General features: G+C 29.9%; 4 protein-coding genes across 10 annotated transcripts; 3 read left to right on the forward strand and 1 right to left on the reverse strand.

The window, feature by feature from the left end:
• The first annotated feature begins 465 nt into the window (after positions 1–465).
• LOC113848453 (WAT1-related protein At1g09380-like) lies at positions 466–4,155 on the forward strand. Its single transcript, XM_027477967.1, has 7 exons — positions 466–611; positions 860–916; positions 2,430–2,546; positions 2,634–2,865; positions 3,129–3,287; positions 3,741–3,892; positions 4,050–4,155. The coding sequence occupies exons 1-7, from the start codon at positions 466–468 to the stop codon at positions 4,153–4,155; spliced, it is 969 nt and encodes a 322-aa protein (XP_027333768.1).
• A 4,939-nt stretch (positions 4,156–9,094) lies between these two features.
• LOC113847452 (uncharacterized calcium-binding protein At1g02270-like) lies at positions 9,095–12,591 on the forward strand. 4 transcript variants are annotated; one of them, XM_027476574.1, is made up of 10 exons: positions 9,095–9,256; positions 9,362–9,469; positions 9,778–9,883; positions 10,210–10,430; positions 10,523–10,599; positions 10,687–10,795; positions 10,880–11,005; positions 11,546–11,653; positions 11,786–11,893; positions 12,147–12,591. In XM_027476574.1, the coding sequence occupies exons 1-10, from the start codon at positions 9,128–9,130 to the stop codon at positions 12,369–12,371; spliced, it is 1,317 nt and encodes a 438-aa protein (XP_027332375.1). In that variant the 5' UTR covers positions 9,095–9,127; the 3' UTR covers positions 12,372–12,591. The 4 variants fall into 4 exon arrangements, with proteins under 4 accessions (XP_027332375.1, XP_027332377.1, XP_027332376.1 ...); XM_027476576.1 differs by having other exon boundaries at positions 12,150–12,591; XM_027476575.1 differs by having other exon boundaries at positions 9,365–9,469.
• A 3,285-nt stretch (positions 12,592–15,876) lies between these two features.
• Positions 15,877–20,758, reverse strand: LOC113846554 (transcription termination factor MTERF4, chloroplastic-like). Of its 4 annotated transcripts, none has more exons than XR_003501698.1 (3): positions 20,606–20,758; positions 18,640–20,392; positions 17,360–17,677 (listed from the first exon to the last, which is right to left on the reverse strand). XR_003501698.1 is itself a non-coding variant. In XM_027474967.1 (2 exons), exon 2 carries the CDS (start codon positions 20,313–20,315, stop codon positions 18,738–18,740), a length of 1,578 nt encoding a protein of 525 aa, XP_027330768.1. In that variant the 5' UTR covers positions 20,316–20,392; positions 20,606–20,758; the 3' UTR covers positions 15,877–18,737. The 4 variants fall into 4 exon arrangements, 2 of the variants coding, with proteins under 2 accessions (XP_027330768.1, XP_027330766.1); XR_003501697.1 differs by having other exon boundaries at positions 18,640–20,343; positions 20,606–20,724; XM_027474967.1 differs by having other exon boundaries at positions 15,877–20,392.
• A 1,182-nt stretch (positions 20,759–21,940) lies between these two features.
• Positions 21,941–25,357, forward strand: LOC113848304 (NAC domain-containing protein 69-like). The gene is made up of 3 exons (XM_027477763.1): positions 21,941–22,237; positions 22,729–23,006; positions 23,324–25,357. Exons 1-3 carry the CDS (start codon positions 22,093–22,095, stop codon positions 24,803–24,805), a joined length of 1,905 nt encoding a protein of 634 aa, XP_027333564.1. The 5' UTR covers positions 21,941–22,092; the 3' UTR covers positions 24,806–25,357.

A 25,357-nucleotide genomic window follows, 5' to 3' on the forward strand; every position in this document is an offset into this window, starting at 1 on the left:
ATTGACCATTGATGTCTCACTTTGTTTTATATGTTATTTATTTAGAGTTCGACCAGATAAAAACTATAAATGATCAATCTTCTTTTAAACCTTAAGTCGGATACCTATTAACAATTTTTTAGATAACAATAATAAATTTTAGTGATTAACTATTTTATGCTTATATTTGATGAAGAAGACTTTCTTCATTTCGTGTCTACATGACAGATATGTACTTTCTTCATTCGGTTATACACAACTTATGTACTTTGCTTCATTAATATATGGCATGTGTTACCATAAATAGTTTTTCACTTCCTCATCCCGACACTTTCCTTTATTTATTTCCACACTTCATTAAACTGTTTCTTTCACTTCTATCTTTTCCCTTAGACAAAAACAATGAGTGACGCAGCAAGCGCAACTGAGGCAAATTGTTTGAGAACAGCGGCAGAATGGTTCACATCGTCACAGACCCTATTAGGTATGTTACTAGTGCAAGTTTTTGCAACTGTTATGCAGATACTTTCAAAGATCACATTGGTTCAGGGCACCTTCGTATTTGCACTCCTTGCATATCGTCATGTTGTTTCTGCCATTTGCGTTGCACCCCTTGCACTCTATTTTGAAAGGTAAGCTTTTTTCAGTTCAAGGTTTTAAATTTTAGAAAATTTCAGATAACTCACAACAAATGTGGCTCATGTGAATATGATGATAATTGCCGATGAAATGTGGTCGCAAAGATTTAAAAAAAAAAGGGATTTTGTAGGACTATAATTTAAATCTATATTTCATTCTAATGATTTGATTAGTTGCAATGTTCCATACATGCTTTGCTCTGAGTGCATGTTCTCTTTAATTATTTGGGTTGTGGTTGCAGAGAGCAGATAAAGTTCAATTGTAAGGTTTGGTTTTGGCTCTTCGTTAGCGCATTAGGGTATGTACTAAAAACCTGGCATTTATTTTTACCCTTTTTAGTTTCTTTTTTATAAGATTTATTTAAATAATTTTAGTAATTTTTAATTTAAGATCTTTTACAAAATTATATAAACATTAATTTAAAAAAAATTCTAACTAAATAAAATTACTTGTGTTTTTGGCTGTAAGGTTATTCAACCAAATTTGCATTTATGCTCCTTTGTTAAGTGGCTGGTTATAGTATTTGGAGCCCTTCCTCGCCCAAAGAAAAAAAGAAAGAAAATAGAAAAAAATAATTTCATTATCCCTCACCCGTCATTGATTATTGCACATGCTGTGCAATTAAAAAATTTATTAATATAGTAAAATTAATGAAAGTCATAATTTTGTAGCCTATTTGTCAAACATTTGTATTTTTTATTCTCTTCATTTGAATTGTGTTCATGTTACGGATATACTGATCTTCTCAATACTCCCTTGCTGTGGGATAAGGTGACGTCCTTGCTGACACTATTGGTCTTCCTTTGTCTGATGTAGAGAAATTATACTTGCAAAAGGTACTCCAATGATAAAGTCAGGTGTTGATTTAAATAATAAATGTTATTAAATATTTAAAAGTCAACCATTCACCTGCACATCTTACATTCCTTTTATAGGCAATATTATTGGCTAATGGGCTTTGTGAATCAGCCTTAATTTTGATTTTCCAATTAAGTAAATAATAATATGATTATTTACCCTAATTGATTTAATTACTTTTTAATTTGACCAAGAAGATACTCATCCTGTTGAGGTCGATAGGGTATTTAGATTCTTTTTTTATCATTGAGACCGAATAATATCTTATCCAGTACAAATTGAATTTCTTTGTCTGTTTTCTTTTTAATTAAATCTTTCCGATTGATAAAAAAAAAAAAAGCACCCATAAAAACAATTCCTTTTTTCAAATAGGAAAATTAATTTCTAATACCAAATTTATTAAACGTGACGTGCGAATTGATTCCATTTCTTTCAATCCATTAAATTAGGAAAATGTTTATATGTAGCAATAATAACTTCATTAGTTAAGTAGTTTGTCTTCTGGCACATTTGAGGATGAATTAATCTTGAAAAATAACTAATCTTTGAACTCCCAAACAATAAATAAAAAGTACTTATTTTCTACAATAAAGTTAATCAAATTTAAATAGGCATACCATTTTTTATTTCAATAATTAAATAAAATATTATAATTATTGCTGTGAATTATTTAATTATTGCAATATTTAAAAAGAACCATTTTTTAGAATAATGTTATTTTAACAGCAGATTTAAAGACACTTTATACAAATATTGTATAATTTTTTTAAAAATTTATGAAAAATATCAGATATACTCATATAAATCAAGTATTAAAATAACGTTACCTATTTTTATTTTGAGATACTTATTTCATGTTGACACGCACATGATCCATTGCTTTTAACTTTTTTTTTTTCTAATAAGTTCTATGGACTGGGCATTTATAATATAATGGATGGCACAAATTACAGGATTATTATGGCTCAAGGATTGTTTTATTATGGTCTAAGAGATACCTCAGCTACTTACTCTGGCAACTTTCTTAATTTGATTCCAATATGCACCTTCCTTACCTCTATCATATGCAGGTATATATCTATAAATTAAGACAAATCTATATATATATACTCCGAAGCATTATTGCATAACCAGTTTCATTTTATTAATTAATGCAGAATAGAGAAACTAGAGCTGCAAAGTAAGTCTGGTAAAGGTAAGTGTATTGGAACAATTTTGTGTGTTGGGGGAGCATTAGTTTGCAGTCTTTACAAAGGGAAGAAATTTGATCTTGCTCATCATACAAATCACCATCATATTGCTGTGGCGGCACATGAAGCTCACATGCTTCGGGGCACTTTCTTTTTGATTTGCAGCTGCTTCTCATTCACAGCTTGGTTTATTGTGCAAGTAAGCATTCCACCCTTCAATAGAGTATTATATTACATTTAAGCAACTATTTGATTTCAGAAGATATTTTTGTTTTAAAAAGTTTATAAAAAAAAACAGTAAAAATGTTTGTATAAAACATTATACTGAAAAAATAGTTAATTGCTAGCTTTAAATGCAATGCACATGGTTTATCTTCACATCTCTTTGTAGGTATCCATTTCTTTAGTTTTAAGAAAATGCTAATTATTATCTTTCTGATTTATTTATTTTAATTCATACAGGTCAAGCTGCTTAAAGTATTTCCACTGAGATACTGGGGAACAATGCTAACATGTGTTATGGCAGCGATCCAATCAGCAATAACAGGCATAATCATAGATTGTAGTAAAGATGCTTGGAAATTAGAGTGGAATCTACAACTGATCACTATATTTTACACCGTAAGATATTATGACCGCTTAATTACCCACAAATTGAAGCTACTATACATCCAATGAGAATCAAAACTGTTTATTATTATTTTTAAACCACATCTATCTTCCAAAAGAAACTTTATTTGACGGATAAAACTACTAATATTAATATCAATATTCATTATTTTGTATAAATATGAGTGAAAAGTTATTTCTTATCATTTAATATATTTTCATAAGATTTTATATATCCATTAAATATGCAGAATTATTCTCACAGTAAATCAGTAATTTTGAATAATTTATTATTATTGTTATGCATTTTGAATAATTTGAAATCAAACTAAATCAGGAACCATGTTGTGCTTAGTTCTAAAATTTTTAAATTTAACCATCAACAATTATTTAATCTAACATAGAACTTTGAATGAGGATCATAAACACCTTGAAGTGATTAACCAGTGGAATTTTTTTCTTTAGGGAGTACTGGGCACGGCTGCTACATTTTGCATATTATCTTGGGTGATTACACTGAAAGGACCTACCTATCCCGCAATGTTCAATCCACTTGCTCTTATTTTTGTGGCCATATCAGAAGCTATCTTACTTGGAGAGCCATTAAAAGTTGGAACGTATGAACATTCTTCTTTCTTTCAATTATGCCAAATTTCAATATTCCTTGTAATCCCTACCTTCTCTAGGAGATGTGAGGCTTGACCACCCTGCAGCTAGTTTTGGTAGTTGTTTATGACACGCACAGAAAATTTTTAAAGTAAGTTGTATATGCAGGTTGCTGGGCATGGTTTTGATCATAGTGGGATTGTATTCCTTTTTGTGGGGCAAAAAGAATGAGAAACAGTACTTGGCTCAACCAAATGTATCATTTGCAGAATGACCAAAAACAACAAGCATGGCTGGTGAGTCAACCGGCGTCCAATCAACAGCCAGCGTAGTACCAAGCTCTTCACCTAATAATACTGTAACTCTTGAAATTCAAATGACCCAAAAAAATTGAAGGAAAAAAAATATTATTAAGGTTAGATTTTTTTTTTCTTTAATCACTTTTCAATTTTTTATCTTTTATTTTTAATTAAATTTTAAAAATTTAGTTTTTGATACAGTTTAATAGTATTGTATGATCTATGTAACTGAGCTTATCTTATAAGATAAAGTTTAATTGTTGTTACAGTAGTTTTAAACTATCCACTATTGATAAATCTATTATCCTGCCTTGTAGTTACAGTAAATACTTGAGTGCAGTCGAAATATTATTGGTATTATTTTTTAATTAATTTTAACATTTTATTTTAATAATTTGTAATAACATTAAATATAAATATTTTATTAAAATACAATTTTAATTTTAATCGGTTAACAGTATAAACAGAACCTCCTTTATTTCCAATTTTTATATATTTGTTTCTGTCGCTTATTATTCTACGGTCTATATAATAGTCAGGAGTTAAAAATAAAAGAATAAAAACGAAATAACAACAAAACAAGGATTTGCAAGTTGTCTTGGATCAACCGTAACACCATATTCAACAACACATGACTCACATTGGTTGAAATTGAAAACACTGTTCCTTTCTAATTTTATCTTACAAGATAAATAGATATGTACAATGAAAACATAAGAAAAGATTATTTAAACATTGTTTACATTAAAATAATTTATAAACTTAATTTATTTTCAAATAAATTAGACAGTTAAATTAATAAAATTCAATGTTAAGAAAATATTATTAAATTGAATTAGTCTTATCAAAGCTATTCTTGGATCAAGTTCACTAGTATTAGTTGTTTTGTTAATCCAGTTTAAGTTAAGTGTGATTACAAGAATATAGGATAAGAAATTAGGAAATAAAAACATAGGAAAATGACAGCGTATCAGTGAAAGAAAGAGATTGAGATTGAAATCGATATGCATGTATTGTGTCAAATCATTGAAAAAACGTTCTAATTTTCCAGCATTAATGTGGTTTTAATGAAAAAATAATACAAGAAAAACATAGATAAAAAAATAAGATGAAAATATGTCAATTGAATGGACTAAAATAGAAGTTGAAGAAGTGAGAAAATTCTTATTTACTTATTTAAAAGAATTGAAACGAAAGTAAAAATAAAAGTAATTTGTATTAAAATATTTTTTACCATAATAATAACTTATTTTAATAAAAAATAAATGTTTTAATATGATTTTTTCTTAATATTTTAATTTTATTATTTTTTATAATTTATATTTCTTTAAAAATCATTTTCAGCCGAAAAGATCAGGATTTTTCTACCCAAAATTAATTTCACTCACTTCCTGAAAATATTTTACGTGGGTCGTTAGAATAATTCATTTCCCATCATATTAAGAAAAAGCATCCAAACGTATAAAAAATACATATTTTTATACCCTCTTTATTCTCTTCATTTTTTTTTCTTAGCATCTAAACAGAGTGTAAAAGATATTCTCTTTAGTATGCTAAAAGGGCTTTTACCAAATTCACACTGATTTCAACTTTTAACATTGAAATAATGATATGAAAAATATAAAAAAATTAAATTATATATTTAATTCCAATAATTGATATTTACCTTAAAAATAGTTTTATACTTAAAAATTATATTTTAATTTTTATACAAATATTTTTTTTACACTTTGACCTTTATCATTTATGTTTTAATCTTTAATATTAACAATATTAATAATATTATAACGACAAGAATTAAAATACAATAAATTATTTATATAATAATTAAAACATAAATTATTTTAATTATAAAATTAATTTATAAATAAGTATTAATTATAGGATTAAAAGTATATCTAAAAAAATTGGTGAATTTATTTATAAAAAATAAAAAATAAAAAATAAACTATCAAATAAAAAATTATAAATTTTAAAATATTTAAAAATTATATTTTTAAGTCAAATATCATTTATAATTTAAAACTATACATGTATTTATTAATTTAATAAATATGTAAATTAATCAAAAATTATTATTATTATTATTAAAATACTAAAAATAATTCATACATAATAAAATTTTATTATTGTTATTAAAAAAAATATATATATATAGACATATTTAGTTTTTTTGAGTTAATATAATAGAAAAAAAATATTTAAATATTTTTTATTTAATTTATAGAGAAAGTAACAGAAAAGAACTGATTAATGAGATTTTGAGTGGATATAATAAAAATTTTCTTATATTATAGTAAAAAATTTACAAATTATATATTTAACCAGCCTTACTTGAAGAAAGTTTTAATTTGGTAAAGGTGGGAAAGGAATATAAGAAGATAAGACCTAAATGAAATTTGAGTACTTAAGTTAGAATTTGAATATAATTTCTAGGTTATAAATATAAATAGAAATGTACATCGAATCGAGTAAATCAATTAAACTAATAATGCAAATTGATTCAAACTGAAATATTATCTAAACCAATATTTAACAAGTATGATTTTATCCAAATCGATCAAATTTAACGTAGTTTAATTCGAATAACAAGTGATACTGTGTCAATTCAATCATCAAAAAATATATTCAATTAATCTGATGAATACTACTTGATGTATTGCAATAGTTTTTTAATTAAATATTATTTGTTAACTAAGTGTTTATATTATTTTAGAGTAGTGAAGAATAGATAAAGAAATAAAGATAAAAATTAAAAAAAAAAAATTTTATTGTTGTAGTGTTTAAATTATTTTAACTTTAGAGATCTGGAATTTATAAATATAGAAATACTTTAGGTTCAACGGAAAATACATAATATCCGTTGGTTTGCGTCAGAAAATGGACAATGATTCTAACTTTCGGCCTAAAGATAAAAACTCGTTTCAATGTGGACTGCTTCCTATCTCTGCTCATTCCTCAAATATACCCTCCACAATTTATTCTCTTCCCACTACTTCTTATTTAATTATTTTCTGACTTTCATTTTTGTTTTCGTTACATTTACATACACAACTTTTTACTCTATTTTTAATGTTAATATAGAAAAGGTCCACACAGGCTGGTAGTTACTTTTAACACAATTGTTAATAATTAAGTATGTTAATGCTGTTAAATAAGAATTAAAAGTGATTTTTTTATTAATACATTTTTTTGTAATTATTACTGTGCTTTTTATTGAATTTTTCATAAATTTTGTTTACTATTTTTTAAGCATGTATCCTTACTTTTGTGTCTGAATTCAATTTTATAAATAAAAATAAAATTATGTATGTTCAAAATAGAAAATAATAAATATTTATTTCACATTATAAACCATAAGAAAAAAATCAACTTCATATAAATTAAAGTAATTCTTATATTGTCAAAGTAAATTTTTTGTTTGAAAAAATTAATTAATTAACTTAAAAATTCTTTTCATATAATAGGAGGTCTAATGATTAGAACAAGGAATAAGAGAATGTAATAAGTTTTGCAAGACTAAATTATACAGCTTAAAAAAAAGAAATAATTTTGATCTAATAAAATTTATATAAAAAAACAACAAATAAAATTGTAAATTTACTTATTTAAACTCAAGTAGATGAGATCCAAAACAAAAGTGCAGTCAAAAAATTAATTTAATCAAATCATTGATTTTATCTTCAATATTTGAACTTTTTATTTGTAAATCTAATTGAAATTGGAGAATGATTTATTAGAAATTTTTTTATTATGATTTGTTTAAATTTAAATTTAAAATAAAGAAAATATCTTACATTATACTACATTTTATTTTGCAACACTTCATCATTAGTGGAGGAAGAGAGTTTGATTTCAAAATGTTTGTAGAATTTGTTCAATAATAATTTTGGGCCTCTATATTGACAAAAAAAATCTAACACTAAATTATTAGAAAATATTTTTTTAAAAAATATCATAACTATATATGTTTTTTCAAATACATTAAAGCTATAGCTTGCTTATTTAAAATAAGTAGAGCCAAGATTATGGCTAAGGGGGATAAGGTAAAAAAAAAAGTTGTATTAGTTGTAGAAAAAGTGTGATCTAGATTGCATTATTTTGGTTCACTTGACATTTTATTTATATAAAAGGTTAGTATAAGAAGTTTAAGAATTATATATACCTGTAAAGTTGACGGTTGTTGTTAAGCTTTATTCATGATAAAAATAAATCTAATTAATATGACAAGACTTTATTAATTATCATAATTATGTCTATTAATATTATTTTTTAAATTATTAAAATGAATTATCTCCAACTCTATTAATGACAGGATATTTACAAAGAACATGTATGGAAGGAGTATTATGTAAAATATATGTTAATTAATATTTACTTTTAAAATCCTAACCTTAAAAATATTATAAAACTAAAAGGCAATTATATAACCCCGAAATTTATTGACTTTCTTTGGACATTTGTTCTAAAAAATAATTAAACCAATTTGTATTTTCAATAAAAATATGCAAAAAAAAAATAGTATCAAAATCAAATATATGGGGAAGGATAATACAAAATTGATATACGAGAAAGCACACGACTTAGCAACAGAATGAAGATTAAGTGAATCAAAAGAGTGAAATTCAAATTTATGGGGAAGTATAATACAAAATTGTATAAATGCATCACTCTCAACGATAACGAAAACACGTAGAAATTCGGTTACCTTTCCAAGAAATGAAAAATTGGTTTGGGGACGCAAATATAAAATAAAAAAGGTGACACTTTCTGTGAGTGGCTCCTGTTTAGAGCATCCCCTCCCTTTGAAGTTGGAACTTAGTGGGTATTATATGATAGAGATTGTGCTAATCTTATATATTTCATATTATATATATAGGGACTAGCATTGCATTATTTGGACGTAGACTAAGCATTTTGAAAAGATATCATAGGAATTGTGAGAAGATGGGAAGAATTCCAAGGACTGAAAATTATGCAATCGCCTCTTCAATGCAAGAAAACCAACAACAACCTTGTATTACCTGCACCACTTTTAACATTCTAGCCCCCATATACAAACGCCTCAACCATGAGGTTCTTCTTTTGTGTTATGAGTTTCACCTATTTGCATTGATCTTTTCCTTTGATGGGGTGGTCTAAATCTGGATGCTTGTTATTTGTGTTTTGGTGGGGTGAAAGCAGGATCAAAGTTGCCGTGAAAGTGACTACAAAGCGTCTTGGTTGGCTAGGAATCACAGTATATTGGATTGGTTGTTGTATGAGAGATCTTCCATTATCTGCCTTCAGGTTTGCATGTTCAAAGAATTTGATTGGAGTGTTTTTAATATGCTAAAGGCTAATTGGTTGCATGTTTTATTGAATACACAAATGTAAGATTTGACTCTGCTAAAGTAAAGGGATGTACTTTAGAAGATAATAAAGTGCAGTTATAATTGTTTATTAGAAAATCAACAGTTCAAGATTGTGATAAATACATGCACTTGTATAATAAACTATGAAGTTATTTATGGTTTCAAAATAACTGTTCTTTTATTCTGTCATGAAGTCTGGTTTTTGAAGGGTGATGATGCTAATAATATGTTGGATTTGTGCAGGAATTTTGGGTTGCAAACGAAGAGCTTGTTAATTTGTATGAGAAGAGACTTGGTGATGCTGGTTATATTAACTTCAAGCTTGGAAGGACTAACAATCGTGGTGATGGTATGCAAAATTCTCTCAATTGAAAATTACCATTTTGGATTCTCGGTTTTTTCCCATATCTCAACCTGATCATCTTTATTATTGATAGCCATATCCTAGAGATGTAAAATAAAAAAACCCTTTTGAGTCTTAAGATGTTTAAAATTTGTTTATATTGGGCAAAAACTGGTTCTATTTTTCATTTGCAAGCGAATAGAATACTTTCAGACAGCTAAGAGTCAATCAGGTTCTCATACATACATTTTCCATATACATGGTTTTGTTTGCAACACTTGTTGAGTTTGAAAGCACAAATGCTCATAAGGAGTTTCCTTTGAAATGTTCAGGTCTTCTGATGGCAGTGCAAAAGGAAAATTTTACAGTTCTAAATTATAAGGAGTTGCACTTCAATGATTGTGGTGACCGAGTAGCTCAATTGTTACATGTTGAGTTAGCTTTTCCATTTTCACAATACCAAAACAGTGATATTAGGCAGGAAATTCTTATTGTCAACACTCACCTACTATTCCCTCATCATTCAAGTCTTTGCCTTGTACGATTGCATCAAGTATGTGACCATTTAGTTTTGGTATTTAAGCACCATCTATTGTTAGCCTTGGTTTCTCACTTGGACATATATTAAAATTTGATTTTATGAAGGTCTACAAGATGCTTCAATATGTGGAATCTTATCAGAAAGAGTACCAACTTAAGCCTTTACCAATTATGCTATGCGGGTAAGCTTCAATTAGAGCTCCATTCTTTTATTTTAAAGAAATTTGAATCACTATTAGTATTTTATGATAATTTTATTTCTTCCTCAGTGATTGGAATGGAAGCAAAAGGGGACATGTTTACAAGTTCCTGAGGTCTCAGGGGTTTGTTTCATCGTATGATACTGCACATCATTACACTGATGCTGATGCTCACAAGGTAATAATAATAACTCGGTTTTCAGAATTTTTCAGTTGGATATTATTCCCATCACTCATATTTGCTTCACCTTGTGTCAATCAGTGGGTTAGCCACCGCAATCATCTGGGAAATATTTGTGCTGTTGATTTTATATGGCTTCTTAATCCTGGCAAATATCAAAAACTACCTAAAACAAGTTGGAGTGAAGCAGTATTTGACATGTTTAAGGTAATCTTTAACAACGTGCATATCTTTAGAATTTTCAACATTTTTTCCCCATTGAGCAAGAGGGAATCGAACAATAAAGTTGATAAAGAAAACAATTTCCAGACATAGATTAAGGTCCACGTTTTCAAGTAAAATCTTGAGGAAAATATGATTATTATAGAACCTGCCACCTGCTATGCTTATGGATTAATTAAAAAACTTGTAATATGCTATGCAAAAACTTGTAATATGATAACATCTTTTTAACATCTTTTGCTTTTGGTGTATAATTCTTTTCTTATGCTATGCAGGGATCAATTTTATATTTTGTTGAGATAATAGAAATACTTCTTCATTCACAATTCACTTGGCTAACGTGGTCATGTTAACTAGTAATACATTTCCATAAAGAAATAGCACTTTCATGTTTTTTTTTTCATTGCTTTTATATCTATAGAGCTTCTTTAAGTAGTATTGTTTTCAAGCCCAGACTAGCACCATACTATTGATCTAGTTATGGAACAGAATTCTGTCACTGACAATAAACTCTGCCTTTTTCAGTGTCTATTGCGAAGAACTTCACTGACAGAGAGTGATGCATTTGCTTTTCTAAAGGCTGAAAATGAAGATTGCATTACCTACTATAGTTTCTGTGAAGCACTTCAACAGGTTTCGTGTAGTGTTTTCTATTGCTATTAGATGACTAAACTAGATGAGCACTTCTATGTTTCAGATAGTGTGCTCACTGATCAGAGTAATTCTCATGTTAATAAAGGCTCTCGGTGTTTCCATTTTGTGCAGCTTAATTTAATTGGTCATTGCCATGGATTAGGTGTTGAAGAAACAAAGGAGTTGTGGGTCCAAGCAGATATAGATGGAAATGGTGGTGTTGATTATAAAGAATTTCTGGTAAAGTGGTTTAGATTAAATTTGTTATTATTAAAATTTCATATAGGAAACCTCTGAAGTCTTGAGTAAATTTTAGTAAGAAGTTGTGTTCAGACTTATACAATCAATATATACTTAGGATAAGTTGAGAGTGTAACCTTGAAATATAGATGGCTTTCTCCATAGAGCATGTAGCAATGCATTGATGGCAGCAACTAACTTATAAATTTATAATCAAGATTATTCATGCCATACTGTTATTATGTGGTTGCAGCAGCAAATATGGAATCCAACAGGATCAGATAAAAAAAGAGATGACAAGCAGAATGGGCAACAAGATGATGAGCCAAATGAGGGTGAGGTACAAACAATTGGTTTTAGAGTGAAAAATGCAGTTCTATTCCCTTCAGAGGTGGAAAAGGGTAGGTGGCCTGAAGACTATTCCCTATCTGATCATGCAAGACTCACTGTAGTGTTCTCACCTATAAGAATGCCATGATCCCAAATGATTTCCTAAAGGAATGAGTGAAATAATGGAACTGGCAAGAAAACATAAAGGGTCATTACTGCACCATCATTGGTCAGAAGTGATTTCACAGTCATGACAAGACATAATATTCTCATACATACCATACATTATTGATGGCATTTAAAGTAGCAAGTCATAATTAAGGTTTGTTTTCCTCATTTACCTGGTTGAAAAATTATACAAAAGATAAAAAATAAAATAGAGAAAGTTACATAAGGGTCTTAAGAGTTACTACTGTACAAAGATCTGTATAGTTGTTGAATATCTTACGCATCATCCATTTTGTAGCTTGGTGAGATGCACCCCTTAAAACTTCTTGAAATATAAAAATGTTAAGACGAAAATGTATATTGTCAGATTTCCCTCTGGATAGAGTTGTAACAAATTAAAGTTGTACAAAAAGAACAACAAAATTTAGAGGTTCTCATTAGAATTTTGGCAATGGAAGCAAAAGAGTTACATAAACAGATTAAGCTTAGGCCAACAAAAAGCCTATTACAAAAAATGAAATGCTTTGAAAAATAATAATATATAGGTGTAAGAACCACTAAATTAAAAAGGTTTCATCTATGCTTGTAATCTTTTGAACCCTGGTTAAGTCGAAGTTTCAAAAAACCTTGATGTTGGACAACCAAATTTGCTAGCAGATGTAAATATATGAATGTTTAATTTTATACGAACAATGTCAACCTAATAAGGGATCGTTTGATTTGTCTTATATTTTAATTTATAAGTGATTACAAAATTGTTGGGTGTTCGAAACTTTCCTTTTGTAAGTTTTGGTTATAATTATTAAAGAGTTTAAGCAATTTTAAGTATTAATCACTTTTCTGCTTTTAAAATTTATAGAACTCAAAACCTGAGACATCTTGTCTTGAACTTGTCCACATGCATAATATTGATATAAATAATAAGAAATAAAAGTTTGATAATCCTCAATTATAAAAAAAGAAGGTATTTTCTTAGTTGTTATCAGTCAATTTTATATCTGTTACCTTGGTATATTATGATAAAAAAAAATAAATTTAAAATTTTAATGGGATTGATACAAATGAGAAAAAATAAATTTAAAATGTGTCCAAATAGAAGTCTAAAACTTAGACACTAAGTTTATGATCATACGTTGAATCGCTTTTAGAATAAATATATTATAATTCATGCTTAAATGTAAAAAATTATAAAATGTACTATGATAAAAATCGTATTAACACTTAAATATAAATCTTTTGAATAACCCTTTCAAATTGCTTAGTTAGAAGATCATATGAGATTGAGAATAGAGTGTTGAATAATTAAATATAAATAGTTACATCATTAAAGGTGGGAAGAGAGTTTGAAAAGAGTTAAAAGTTGATTTAAAGAAAAAGTAATATCGTTATATACAGTCAATAAATTAATATTTTATTAGGTGAAAGTGAAAAAAGTTAGGAAGACAAAATACAAATAAATAAAATAGAGAATGCATAGACTTTACTTATAACTTTAAAATAAGAAGTAAAAAAAGTTTTATCATGGACGAAATCATCATGTTTCTTGTTTTCAAAATTATAGGTGCCCTCATCTTTCAGCCGTTAAATTTACATCTAATAATTACAAAAAATTATAATATTTTATAGTTAGTTAATTTTATATTTCACAGTAGATAATTTTTTTTATTAGAAGCAAATGATCTATTTTGGTATTTGTGTTATTAAGCTTTAGCTTTGTCAATCCTTTAAATTGAAGTCCATGCTTTAACCTTTTGTTAAATAACATAGTTGAATTCTCTTTGAAAAGAGATTATTATTATTATTTCAAATTGATTGGACATTAGATTTTAAATTACCATTTTTACTTTCATAAATTTTTACAACGAACGACTAATACTATGTAAAAAAATTTACAATCCATAAATTACTCTATATTGACTCTAATATATTTATATTTTATAAAATAAATAATTAAACTAAATTTTACAACACTCTCATACACGAGTATAAAAAAAAATAAGAAAAGTTAAATATAAGTTTAAAGTGTTTTTTTTAAGATACCTTGACATCATGAATTCAAATCTATTATATAACTTTGTTTATTCACTTTTTTGTTTATCATAAATAATGTGAAACTTCTTTCAATATATCTAAAATAATGTGTAATTTTTAAAATATACTATTTTCATCTACCTAACAAATAAATCTAAATAAGTTAAATGAAGTTCCACCCATTTTATTAATATTTCTTTTTCTCTTGGATTTCCAAATTTTCGTTGAAGTTAATAATATTTTCATGCCTTGTATTAATTTCACTAGAACGAGAAGTCAGCTAATCATAAACTAGAACAATAATAATCATCAAAATATAATTATATGTTGAGCGAATCCAATCTCCTAAAAGTAAAATATTCCATTGTGATTGAAACTTTATTTTGACATTATTAATATATTTCTCTTTCTCACAAAATAGTCTCGTGTCCACACACACGCACACACACACACAAAATAATCTCTTTCGAATATAAGCAATCAATGATGAAATGAGTTTGTGTGCGATTCTTAAGTTCTCCATTATGGATATCCACCTTATCATGAGCTGGAGGGGTATCTATTTTGACCCAAATTCAATTTTCGAAAGTAACGATAACACAATAAATATATGGAAAATGTAAAAAAATTTCAATGGACTCAAATGAAAAAAATACAAGATTTATACCAATCTTGCGCAAAAGTAACTCAAGTGTTTCTCTAATATCATGCTGTATAACGTTAAAGAAAATGATACCATTGGAATCTCATAATTTGTTTGTGACTTAAATTATCAAGTAGATTGTCGCAAAGTTTGCACCGAAAGAAACAAAAATAAAAAGATGGTGACATAGATTGCAAAATTAAATTACAATTGTATGTCGCAAATTATCTACCATTGTAATGCGGCCATATCCGACAAACGACAAAAAGCACGCTATTTTCGCGACTGCACCAACGTCAAATGTGATTCGTAATTCATAAAGGAAACAGAGACCCCTTTATTCTCTTTTCCGAGTCAGATTGGATTACGGTTAATATATTTTCAAATAATGTGAATGTCTAAATGCGTCCAAAATTCAAATCCCTTTCTGAACATCAAACCCTACAGCATTTGCATTTTAGCATCTCATAAAAGTATTATAAATTTTTTTTAATAAAATCTTACTATTATTAACAGTTTTAAAAAAGTTCTTTTATTATTTACATATTAAAAATGATGTTTTGAAAGTAAAATATCAGAGAAGTTAATGGAACAACTTTAGCAAACTGTTAGCAATGTGGCGTAGGTTGATACCTCAAATATTGTATGTAGTGCTTAATGCTGCTGACTGTTTCGAGTTCAGTTTCAAATTCTTTCAAGCATTGTGTATAGTGAGAATTGAGCCTCTTGATGGCGTCTCAAACACATTTATAAACTGTATTTGATGCACATATACTTCTAAATCAGGTTTTTAGTCATCATCATGAGATAACATTACGTGCCATATTCATAGAAAGAATAACTAGGTTTTGGAGGTGAGTAATTAATTGTCAATTACAAAGTTCAGGCAGACACTAACTATATTTTGATAAAAACTATATCAAAATATATCAAACATTACAAAATGTTACAAGGACATAAGCAACCGTACCATCTTTAATGGAAACCATTACACACTCCAAGCAATGTCTATCAACACCTGTTTGAAGTTACATTCACAAAATATGCTTATCTAAAATCTACAAAACCCCAGCTTGCACTTTGAACCTATGCTAGATAAAAATACATTACGAGCTATGATAAAAGGCGTAATTATCTACTAACTTGTAATTCTGTATGTTAAAGGCTAAATGAATTGATTTCATCAATGCGGATTTCCTTCACCCAGATTCATCACTACTGGATATAAAAAATGCATCACACCATCAACATACCCTCACTGAACACCCAAATCCTTGGCCAGCATAAGAAACAAGGTGAGAACAATGCAAAGAGATAGCATACAACACTCTCTCACACGCAAGCAAACTCAACCACCATGCCAACTGTCCATGAACATTTGGTCAACAACTTAGCTAGGGTTTTGTCGAGAGAACTGTTGTGCAAACCAAGGGGTTATTCGTGCAAAAACATCCAACTCTCCTCATCTATATTGGGACTAACTTGCATTTACATTATTGTATAACACAACTAGCTATTGCCTTTTAGGCGAAAAATATGGCCCTTTCAATAATTACAAATATATATTACAGTCATTGTTTCTTGACTCTTGTGTTTGATACAGCAATTTTGGCCTTGTGTACCTTATATGAAGCCTTAAGATTATCATTTATATATAACAGGATAAGTCTGCTCTTCGCAAATCACCACAAAATTGCATAACTTCTATTAACTAAACTCCAAAGCTATTTAACCAATAATTTACTTATAATTAACTACTTAACGAATTATAAATGTCCAACATTTGGTTAATGATATATGATGCAAAATGTGTGTGGATATGTCAGAAAGTGAGTCCCTAACTCTAGATATAAAAATGCATTCTACCTCCAGCCCCTAATGCTTGTGTTTGTGGTCAGTTGTCACCCTACCTAAGTATTACGTAATACATTAGTTTGAGCATAGCAGATATTGTAGTAGAAAAAGGTAGCATGAGGCTGTCGAAGGCCTTAGTGAACCAATTGTAGAGCAATAAAAGGTCATGTGGTTAATTGGAAATGGAGCTTTTGACATTTAGACTGCATACCAACAATTTAGTAATGCAATATATAGTCATATAGGCTTAGTGTTAACTTTAACTTGCCTTTACCATTCCTACTTTACATTTTCTTTCCCTTTTCTGTTTTTGCTTTTCAGGCCAACACACTAAACACTAAGTGAGATGCTATCAGGCTTATAATAGCAGCAGGAGACCATCAATCTAGTCTAAAAGTTTGCACATAACAAATAAATGTAATTAAATGAACATCCCCCTTTTCAACCAAATTCAAGAGGGACTCCAGGTTCCCTTATTAGTAATAGCATGGAAGAAACAAGATAAATTTGTTTACACATAAAAGTACAAAAGCACATTAAAGAAGAATAAGATAATGCCAACCTCTAAGCTTAGCAGGGCCTTTTCTGTCAACAAAAAATAACAAACTAATAACAAGCACCAAGAGAAAGGAATAAAACTCAAGTACTATGCTTTCTATTCTTAGACATCAAGTACCCCCTTCACCATTCAAACATATCTCTAAGCTGGTTTCCAGGAGCAGAACATGTCACTGTGGTCCTTGTTATATCAGGGCTAGCTGAAGGCCAGAATAGAAATGTGATGCATATTACAATTCAAGCATAAAACGAAAAGAAGGAAATAAGCTACCAGACAGTAGGAAAGGGTGATGATTGGCAAAGAAAATGAAACAATCATGTTTACTACATGATAACATTTGCAAGATAAAATAAAATAAAATAAAATAAAAACATAAAAATATCAAATGTAAATATCAAAGTGGGAAAGTTCAATGACTACATCATGAGCTTACATGCCTAAACTCAACAAAACATACCCGTGCATGACCATAAACAATGAACTTGGCTTATGAAATTTCTCATTCTTCCTTTCCAAGTTAACATACATGGACAGATGGGCGACATACTGAGATTTCATTCATTTTAAGCTCAGTAACATTATTACATGCAAAAACCATGGAACTGGTCTTCATCCTTTCTATAAATATTTTTCAAAATGCAAACATGAAAAAACTACAATGAGCATAAAAAATATACAAAATGAAGGTGAACAGTGTAAGAGGAGAAAGAGCAAGTAAAATGGAATGACTTTCCGAGTTTGGTTCAACTGATTTTACATCTGAAAAATCTTATAATCAAAATGATACATAAGAGCTTTTAGCTGAAAAGCTATTTTAATAGTAATAATAATGACAACAACAACAACTACGACAATAATGATGATGATGATTATTATTATAATCCGAAAAAGTGATTGCTAAAAAGAACATAAACACTCTCATATTGTCAAAGCTTATTCATTGAGTTAAGCAATTCAAAAATCCATAGAATTTTTGTGCTACAATATTATGGTTGATGAGGAGATCAGTAGCTCTACTTGTATAAGAGTGAATAGAAACCCATAGGAGGTGAATTCTTAAAACAAAAGAATAGTAAACTCAATATCATATCACATAAACAGGTGTCAAATTTGGATACAAACACTTGAAAATGTTTCACCTGTATTCACATAATAATTTACCTTTCTAATGACACAGCATAGAAACTACCAGCTATAGGTCATCAAAAGAAGATAAAAATTCTCCCACGAGGACTAGTTATCAAAGCAATATAATCATTCTACTCATTATCCTCATCACTATCTTCATAATCAGAATCTGATTCATCACTCCTTGGTTGAATCAGTGAATTCATGTCAAAGGATGGTTCCATTTCCATCTCTTCCATGTCAATAGTATCATAGTCCATTCGTTGATCAAATTTCTCATTAGAACAATTAAGCATCCATGACAGAGAACACTTCAATCCTTTCTTGTCAACCAGTTTATGCCTAGGTTTTATAGTTGACTCCAGACCATAAGTGAAAAATGCTGGGAAAGTAACCAAGTCTTCCAAAGGCCTTTTCATCTCCATTTGGAAGTAATCAAAGCTAAGTTTCATGATGTCAATGTTTAAAGCAAGTAATTGAGGGCATCCAACAATCATCTGCCTCATTTGCTGCAAGGAAAATCCACAGCCCTTAAGAAAATCAACATGCTTCAGCATAGGTTCACTGCTGAGGTTAACTACCTGTGGCATCTTCTCAACAACTCTGCCAAAATCCTCTGGATCCAAATCAAGTACAGAATTGAGTAAACTTCTCTGATTGACAAGTTTAGGCTTTAAGTCAGTTCCAATGATGTCAGGATACTGAGCGATTATAGATGGAAGTGATGTTTGCCTAACATTAAACTCTTCAAGGGATTTGACATTTGACTTAACCTTCTCATCCAGCCTAAATCCAATAATATAAGGTCGTTGCTCTATCAGTCTAGCAATGGCTAACCTTGGAATTCCCAAGCTTTCCAGATATTCAACAAAAGGCTTGATGATTCTACCAACTCGCATCCCCAAAATCTCTGGGTATCTAGTTAAGACACCTCCAATTTCTCTTCTTCCTACACCAATTCCAACCAAGTAGGCAACTGATGTGCTCATGGTTCCCTCAAGTTTAAATCCTAACACTTCAGGGTACCTCTCAAGAACACGAGGAATATCATCAGGCTTGATATCCATCCCCTTAAGATACTTGATCACTGGTGCAAGATCCACAACCACACTAGCATGGAGCACTTGTGGGTATCGCTGCAAGAACCGCGTGATTGTGGATTTCCTGACTCCCAATTTACCGAGGTAATCAAGCACAGGAATCATGTTCTTCTTGACGCTGCAGCCAAGAACAAGTGGATAGTTGTTTATGTCATCAATTGTAAGCCCCAAACTGTGAAGAAAATCCACGCGCTCCCTCATAACATCAACTGTCACAGGAAGGTCAAGCCCATCAAGCTCATCAGGAACAATGCCAATTCCCCTAAGGAACTCATAAACCTTTTCCCTTATTGCCTCCTTCTCTTTCTTCATTTCTGATAAACTAGGACGACTATACAGCGATGAGGACCCACCACGCCTCCGATTGATTCTACCGGAATCCGTTGTTTTAGACACACGCGAATCCACAGAGCTAGAAGTCAATGTTCTATCAGCAACAGAATACTGAAGCCTTGTAATCAACCCCATTCTCTTAATGCAGTTACATGGCAACCTAAGTGCTAGGGTTGCACTCAACTTAGAATGACCAAATGTTAGAATAGGCATTTCTGTTTGGCCAATCAAAAAACTGGGTTTTGTTATGCCAGCAGAAAAGCTTATTACTCTCATGTTTTCAAGGTTCAAGGGACCATTGAATCTGCAGAAACAACACGGTATCAACCACTTGGTTGAGCCATAATTGAAACCTAGCACAAAATTACAAACATTTAACAAATGAGGTGGAAAATGGAAAAGAACTCCAAAAGTTCAGTATGAGGATAGAATCATTTTAAAATTATGGGGCAAAACATCCAAAAAGCAAAAAATGAAAATTCACAACCCTTTGTCATGGATAATAAGGGAAATTAAAGGCAGTGAGAATGTTGAGGAGATTGAGATAGAGATAGAGATGAACTTACAATAATGGTTGAGTGACCAGCCTCTGTTGAAGCTAGAAAGGATAACAAAAACTGCAATAGAATTTGAGTTGGGTTATTAGAAGGGTTTTGGAATTTGGAACCCCACCCTATTTTTGTTTTTTCATTATTGGTGTTTGTTTATGCTAATTTCCTATATCGTCCTTCAACTTATGTACCTATAAACTCCCATCGCATGGGGAAACAATAGTGTGTGATGGATAAGTTTAAGGTATTGAAAGTAGAAAAATAAAAATTAAAAAACTAGTTGATTTTTTTGGTAAAGAAAAATTTAGTTGATTTAAATAAATTGTTCAATAATATTAATTGATAAATGTAAAATCATATATAAGAATACCATCAACTATTAGTTCAGAATTTAAAATTTAATAATCGTGTTTTTAATAAATTATAATTTTTTAATTTTATTCTTATTTTAAAATATTTTTATCAAATAAAATAAGTTAATATGAATTAATTTATATTATTATTTTGATGATTTTATATTATAAAAATTTAATTTAAGGATTTTGTTACATTTTAATAAAACTAATAACAAAATTAATTTAAAAAATTTAAACACAAAAATAAAAGAAGATAATAAAGTTTTAGAAATTAAAGGAACAAGAATCCTTAAAAAATAATACAAATAAAAATATAAAAAATACTTTAAGCTAATAACTAAAAAGCAATGTTTAAAAAAGTACTAATTAAAGTAGTGGTAAAAAAATTCTAACATACACGATTATATCATAGATTTCTTAATAAAAATTCTAACCATTTTACTAATTAAAATTAGTTTTTTAATAAGTAAAATAGATTTCTTGGGTTTGTTTATCATAAAGAAAGTATTAAGATTTGCCAATAACTCTCGGAAAAAATAGAATCCGATTCAATTGTTGTTGTATAATCTGAAGCATTCTTATCCATCCCTCTACCCTTCTCTTTACTAATAGGAAAATGAAATTCATTGGGTGACATGTGCTGCTCTTTCATCTTACTTACAAGTGTTTAGTATGAAGCAAATTTCATGGGCTAACATGCCTTGCTTTCTCACTTTGTTTGCTTCTTGTTTATCTAGGGCTTGTTACATAATCAGAATTTAATTTGAATATTTATATGTTTATAATCAAATTTTATCATCTAATTTAAATATTTATATATTCATGATCATAATCAAAATTAATAGAAAAATTATTTGATAGTTGATCAAATAATTTGATTCTAAAATTTAATATATTTTTTAAGTATAAATAAAAAAAATTACACATTTACAAATTAGATGATAAAATTTAATAAATTAGATGATAAAATTTGAGCGCGGAAACTGCAAAGAATGTTGAATATACAGATATAATCCTTCCGTTACCCGTGACCGAGAACTGAAAAAGCACCTATAATCCTTCTGTTTCCCCCTTCAATTTCAGTAATTTTCTCTCAAAGTTTCTCTCTTTGGCTTTCTGGGTGTTGCATAAACGAGCTTAATTGTGATGGGCGATGTTGTGGGGGGTTTCCATCCCACCGATGAAGAGCTTATCAATTACTACCTGCGCTTGAAGATCAACGGAAATGACGATGATGTTTGGATTATCCGTGAAATTGATATCTGCAAATGGGAACCTTGGGATTTGCCTGGTATTTTTTCTCTTCTCGTTCAAATTTTCATTCGGGGTTTCTTCATAATTGGCAAAGCTTTGCTTTACCATTTTTTCTCACACCGTTGCTGATTTTTATTTTTTTTAGATATTTTCGTACCAAAAATTAAATATAGTATGTGCTGTTTATCAAAATGGACTTGATAAACAAACACAGCTCAACGGTTAATAGTATGTTTTGTTTCATGTTTGAATGAGCATGCATCCAGGTTTATTTCAGTATTACTAGTTGTAGCATATGCATTGAATTCACGCTTATAGCTTTTTAATTAATTTCCAAAACGCTGAGGAGATGAAATCTAATTTTGATTGAAGAAAAGTAGCAACTGCATTATGTAACTTTCTTTTTGTGAATAAAAAGAACAATAGTTTAGATGTGGAATTGATAGGAAACAATACTGTGGAAGGTGGCTATGCTGTTTGTTTTGCTAATTTTACTATTGTTTACTGGGTTTGTGGTTGGTGTTGTAGATTTGTCAGTGATACGAAACAAGGATCCAGAGTGGTTCTTCTTCTGTCGGCTGGATCGGAAGTATTCAAAGGGGCACCAGTTTTACCGAGTTACGGATAGTGGGTATTGGAAGGCAACAGGGAAGAATCGCGTGATTAAGTCCGGCTGCACCTTGATTGGAATGAAGAAGACTCTGGTTTTCTATGTTGGTCGTGCTTCCAGGGGGACGAGGACCAATTGGGTTATGCATGAGTACTGGCCTACCCTCAAAGAGCTTGATGGTACCAATCCTGGACAGGTGTGCTCTTATCTTCTACTTTTATTGTTTCTTATTTTTTATTTTTGATATTCCTTATTATGGTGTTTTGACTTTGAATTGTTGTCATGTGAACTGTAATGGCTATCTATCTATCTATCTATGTTGCATTTTTCTAGTTCAATGCCCTCTCACATTTCCTTTTCCTCTGATCCAAGTGCTTGTAACGTTTCTGCAGTACTATCTACAGATCTATGTATATTAATCAACATAAAGCTACTGCAATTTATGACAGTTTAAGAATTTATATGACGATGTGTTGCTAACTTTTTAATGTGGTTGATTTTGGCTTGCCACAGACTCCATATCACCTTTGTCGATTATATCGTAGACGTCTCCAAGGTTCAATCAGTGATAAGGTGGAGATAGCTATTTCAACTCCCGCGATTGCCAATTATCATTGGAGTCTTGAAAGTTCAATTGGTGACAAAGTGGAAATGGCTGCTTCAACACCTACGATTTCCAATTATCATAAGAGTTTTGAAGGTTCAATTGGTGACAAAGTGGAAATGGCTGCTTCAACTCTTTCGATTTTCAGTTATCCTAAGAGTCTTGAAGGTTCAATTGGTGATAAAGTGGATATGACTGCTTCAACTCCTACAATTGCCAATTATCATAAGGGTCTTGAAAGTTCAACTGGCGACAAAGTGGAAATGACTGCTTCAACTCCTACGATTTCCAATTATCATAAGAGTCTTGAAGGTTCAATTGGTGATAAAGTGGATATGCCTACTTCAACTCCTACGATTGCCAATTATCATTGGAGTTCTCAAGGTTCAATTGCCGACAAAGTGGAGATGACTGCTTCAACTCCTACGATTTCCAATTATCATAAGAGTTTTGAAGGTTCAATTGGTGACAAAGTGGAAATGGCTGCTTCAACTCTTTCGATTTTCAATTATCCTAAGAGTCTTGAAGGTTCAATTGGTGATAAAGTGGATATGACTGCTTCAACTCCTACGATTGCCAATTATCATAAGGGTCTTGAAAGTTCAACTGGCGACAAAGTGGAAATGACTGCTTCAACTCCTACGATTTCCAATTATCATAAGAGTCTTGAAGGTTCAATTGGTGATAAAGTGGATATGCTTACTTCAACTCCTACGATTGCCAATTATCATTGGAGTTCTCAAGGTTCAATTGCCGACAAAGTGGAGATGACTGCTTCAACTCCTACGATTTCCAACTATCATAAGAGTTTTGAAGGTTCAATTGGTGACAAAGTGGAAATGGCTGCTTCAACTCTTTCGATTTTCAATTATCCTAAGAGTTTTGAAGGTTCAATTGGTGATAAAGGGGATATGACTGCTTCAACTCCTACGATTGCCAATTATCATAAGGGCCTTGAACGTTCAATTGGCGACAAAGTGGAAATGATTGCTTCAACTCCTACGATTTCCAATTATCACAAGAGTCTTGAAGGTTCAATTGGTGATAAAGTGGATATGCCTACTTCAACTCCTACGATTGCTAATTATCATTGGAGTTCTCAAGGTTCAATTGGCGACAAAGTGGAGATGACTGCTTCAACTCCTACAATTTTCAATTATCATAAGAGTCTTGAAGGTTCAATTAGTGATAAGGTGGATATGGCTGCATCAACTCCCGCGATTGCCAATTATCATTGGAGTCCTGAAGGTTCAGTTGGTGACAAAGTGGAGATGATTGCTTCAACTCCTACGGTTTCCAATTATCATATGAGTCTTGAAGGTTCAATTGATGATAAAGCGGATATGATTCCTTCAACTCCCACGATTGCCGATTATCATCGGAGTCCTTGATGTTTCATTAAGTTGTTGAAATTTTAAGAGTTTAAAGCTATCCAAAGCCCTTTTAAAATTACCTTTGATAGGTGTTTTTGATGTTTTTTTTTTGTTAATTGTTTATGTTATTGCATTTTTCTTGGCACTTTGATGGATTTATGAGCTCTAAACTTCCACCGCTCAAGCACTGCATTTGTTGATTTCATTTTGCTATCGAGTGACTTGGTGCCTAGGTGCCCAACACCAAGCACCTAGGCTCCCACAGCGAGCTATCAAATTATGTTTTGCGTAAATAGAAGAAAAGTATCGACTTTTGGCATCCCAGAAGATGAGGAGAACTCAAAAAGAAATAGGTGTATTAGGATTGAATTTTTAGTGTTTTGATATTGAATTTCTTGGATTAATTGTTTATATTTTTTTTTTATATATATACAAAGATTATGAGTTGTTGTTTATAATTAGATTAGGGTTTTTACATAATTTGAAAAATTGTGTATAGCTCAAATGATGAACTTCAAGGTTTAAGAATATTTCTTGAATTTTTGTGATTTATGGATTAATTGTTACACT

Source organism: Abrus precatorius, unplaced genomic scaffold, assembly GCF_003935025.1.
Source record: "Abrus precatorius isolate BTA unplaced genomic scaffold, Abrus_2018 Scaffold8, whole genome shotgun sequence".
Classification (NCBI taxonomy): Eukaryota; Viridiplantae; Streptophyta; class Magnoliopsida; order Fabales; family Fabaceae; genus Abrus; species Abrus precatorius.